Below are 3,462 nucleotides of genomic sequence, written 5' to 3' on the forward strand. Positions count from 1 at the left end.
AGCTTGAGGTCAGGCATGGTGATTCCACCAGAGGTTCTTTTATTGCTGAGAATAGTTTTTGCTATCCTAGGTTTTTTTGAATAGCAGGAATCATATTCTCAAATTGAATCTATCTCCTAGAAAGAACTGATTTCCCTTTCCATTTTACTCATAGGAAATTTGCCTATTGAAAATTACCTCTGGTCTTCTGGAGTACCAAATCTACCTGGAGTACATGAAGAACAACTTAAAAGATAACAAGAAAGACAAAGCCAGAGTCATTCAGAGAGATACAGAAACCCTAATTTATATCTTCAATCAAGAGGTGAGTGCTTCCCCATCTCTCATTCAGTGTGAGAAGAGGACTTCTGGCACCTCAGGGTAGTGGCACTTTTTCCAGACAGCTGCTCAGAAGGGGGAGAGTCTGAATAACACTTCTTGATTGTAAGGCCTTGCTTTGTTTTACTTTGGGGCTTTGTTTGAGGCTCTCTTTTGCAAAGAACATCAACACCTGCTTTAAACTGTATTAAATAGAATGTTACTAATTGCTTAAGAGGTAAGAAAACTATAACAGACAACCATACATAGTCACCCATTATGAGAGCACAGAGCACAAAAGTGACTTTAATATTTAGTCCTTGGCAAGTGACATTTTTGTTACCAGAGTTCTAATGCAGAGAATTAGCCAAAAGCTAAAATGTCAGGAAAGGAAGGGATCAAGGGCTTCTGGTTACCATTAGCCAGAAGAATGGTATATATGGAGGACTGATGACCCAGAGTGTGGATGGACAAAGCCATGCGATAAGAAGGGCCTGGAGGACTGATGACTCAGAGTGTGGATGGACAAAGCCATGCAATAAGAAGGGCCTGGAGGGCCGGGCGTGGTGGCGCACACCTTTAATCCCAGCACTCAGGAGGCAGAGGCAGGCGGATTTTCTGAGTTNGAGGCCAGCCTGGTCTACAGAGTGAGTTCCAGGACAGCCAGGACTACACAGAGAAACCCTGTCTCAAAAACAAAACAAAACAAAACAAAACAAAACAAAACAAAAAAACAAAGAAGGTCCTGGAGGACTGATGACCCAGAGTGTGGATGGACAAAGCCATGCGATAAGAAGGGCCTGGGATGAAACCCTCGCGCTTAGGCTGCTTTTGTCACTTGTACTTTTTTGCCTTAAACCAGAGAGTTTCCCAGTATAATGTGCGCAGGAACCACTCAGGGTCTTGTTCCAGCAGGGTCTAGGAAGGGAATTGAGATTCATTTTTGTAAACATCTGCTTGTTTATGACCCTGCTGTATAGTATTCAAGCTCTTAAGTAGTGGGGCAAGCCTTCCAGTTAGTCTTCCCCATGCCAGTGGGCCCATGGAAGGGTGTTTCCAGAATTCTTCATGCTACCACACTAAGAGACTCTCAACAGAGTCCGAATGGAAAGGACGAAGCAACACATTTGATTTAGATCCCTCTGTGCCACCTTTCCTGATGGGAGCTTCTGTTTTCCAGTAGCAATACTGTACGTTAGCATGGATGTTTGGATAACAGACAAATAAGATGGTGGGGTTGACCTCTGGATGCTTACTCTCTAGTGGCAGACAGAACAGTAAGGTTAGGATTCTGTTGCTATTGAAATACTAATAATAATCACCTTGAGAAAAGAAAAAAAAAAAAAAAAAGGAATGGAGTTGTTAAAAGCATGGGCCTCTCTCAGGTAAGCTTGGAGCAAAAGCATCTCCCCTGGCTTGGGTGAGTCAAAGCAGATGGACCTAGTTCGTCTCATTCATCCTAAATTAGAACTTCTTCCTACAGCCCAGAACACTCCACAAGAAAAAAAATTGTGCGATATTTAACCAGTCTTTGTTTTTTCCTCCTTTAGGTAAAAGATTTATATAAAATAGTCCTTCCTAGCCCAATTTCCGATCCTCTCCTAATGGAGAAGATGGAGTCACAGAAGGAGTGGCTAAGGACCAAGACCATCCAATTCATCTTGAAAGCACTTGAAGAATTTCTAAAAGTCACTTTGAGATCTACTCGGCAAACCTAGTGTGTTATGCCTAAGCATATCAGTTTGTGGACATTCCTCACTGTGGTCAGAAAATATATCCTGTTGTCAGGTATCTGACTTATGTTGTTCTCTACGAAGAACTGATAATATGAATGTTGGGACACTATTTTAATTATTTTTAATTTATTGATAATTTAAATAAGTAAACTAAGTTAATTTATGATTGATATTTATTATTTTTATGAAGTGTCACTTGAAATATTATGTTATAGTTTTGGAATGATAACATAAATATCTATTTGATATAAATATTCTGTTACCTAGCCAGATGGTTTCTTGGAATGTATAAGTTTACCTCAATGAATTGTTAATTTAAATATGTTTTTAAAGAAATCTTTGTGGTGTATTTTTTATAACGTTTAGACTGTCTTCAAACAAAGAAATTATATTATATTTAAAAACCAGAGACTGAAGGACGCATCTCAGATGGTAAAGTTACTTGTCCAACATGAGCAAGGTCCTACGTTAGATCCAAGCATCCCCCCCCCAAATCAATAACTAAGCACTTTTTATGACATGTAAAGTTAAATAAAAAGTGAAAGCAGCTGCAGACGGTGAGTGAGAGATGCCATGAGAAAGCATTGCATACACAACATTAATTTCAAGTCTGGACATGAGAGAGTTGGGATTTAACTAAGCCACTTTTTGGAAACATAAAATATAATCCCTGATTTGAATTCAAGTCTACCTCCCTCCAGATCCATTTTTAACTTTTAGTTGTAATTGGAAGACAGATATAGAAAAATCTCAAAACATTTTAATATGAATTATACATTTAGAGTTGAAGTCACAGATTCTGAGACCATGGAACTACTTAGATAAGATTTAGCAACATATAAGCTCCAAAATAATATCCAAAAGTTCTGTCTCCCTTGTCTGGAGTCTCCATGCACTGCATACCTCTTATTCGTGTCTGCCATTATATATCACACCTTAAAACTGAAGGAGCTTTCTATCCAGCTAACATATGGGTTCCTCAAGAAAGCAGACTCTAGTGTAGTAACCTTTTCATGCTATAGCCATGGTCAGGAGCCTAAGCAAAGGAGACCCCTATAAGTATTTGCTGAATGAAAAGAGAATAGCTAATCACAGTATAACAAAAGTCAGTTCTTGGTGAATACAGAGCATTTGGGTGACATTACAGTGATGTGTTATTGTCTTAAAAAAGTAGAAAAGAATGGAAATGAAACATTTTAAGAATTTCTAAATAAGTATTTTGGGTTTTAGCCCAGACTAGACTGTAGAGGGAAAGCCTGTCTCAACTTTATCCCAATTTCATATATGTATGTGCACATATGTGCATGTATGATGAAGATTATGTCTATAAGTTAATGTGGTTCCTCCTATTTCTGTACAAAACTGGGAACTTGGTGCTGATTCTCTCTCTCTCTTCTTTTTATTATTTTATTTATTTACATTACAACCA

At 38.4% G+C, this 3,462-nt stretch overlaps 1 protein-coding gene across 1 annotated transcript in view; it reads left to right on the forward strand.

The window, feature by feature from the left end:
* Il6 (interleukin 6) overlaps positions 1 to 2,439 on the forward strand; it is a 6,898-nt gene extending 4,459 nt beyond the window's left edge. The window contains exons 4-5 of the mRNA XM_021191538.1: positions 155 to 304; positions 1,848 to 2,439. Of these exons, the coding sequence (XP_021047197.1) occupies positions 155 to 304; positions 1,848 to 2,015 (318 nt within the window). The 3' untranslated portion in view covers positions 2,016 to 2,439. The remainder of the gene's footprint in view (positions 1 to 154; positions 305 to 1,847) is intronic.
* The last annotated feature ends 1,023 nt before the right edge of the window (positions 2,440 to 3,462 follow it).

Source organism: Mus pahari, chromosome 2 (genome assembly GCF_900095145.1).
Source record: "Mus pahari chromosome 2, PAHARI_EIJ_v1.1, whole genome shotgun sequence".
Classification (NCBI taxonomy): Eukaryota; Metazoa; Chordata; class Mammalia; order Rodentia; family Muridae; genus Mus; species Mus pahari.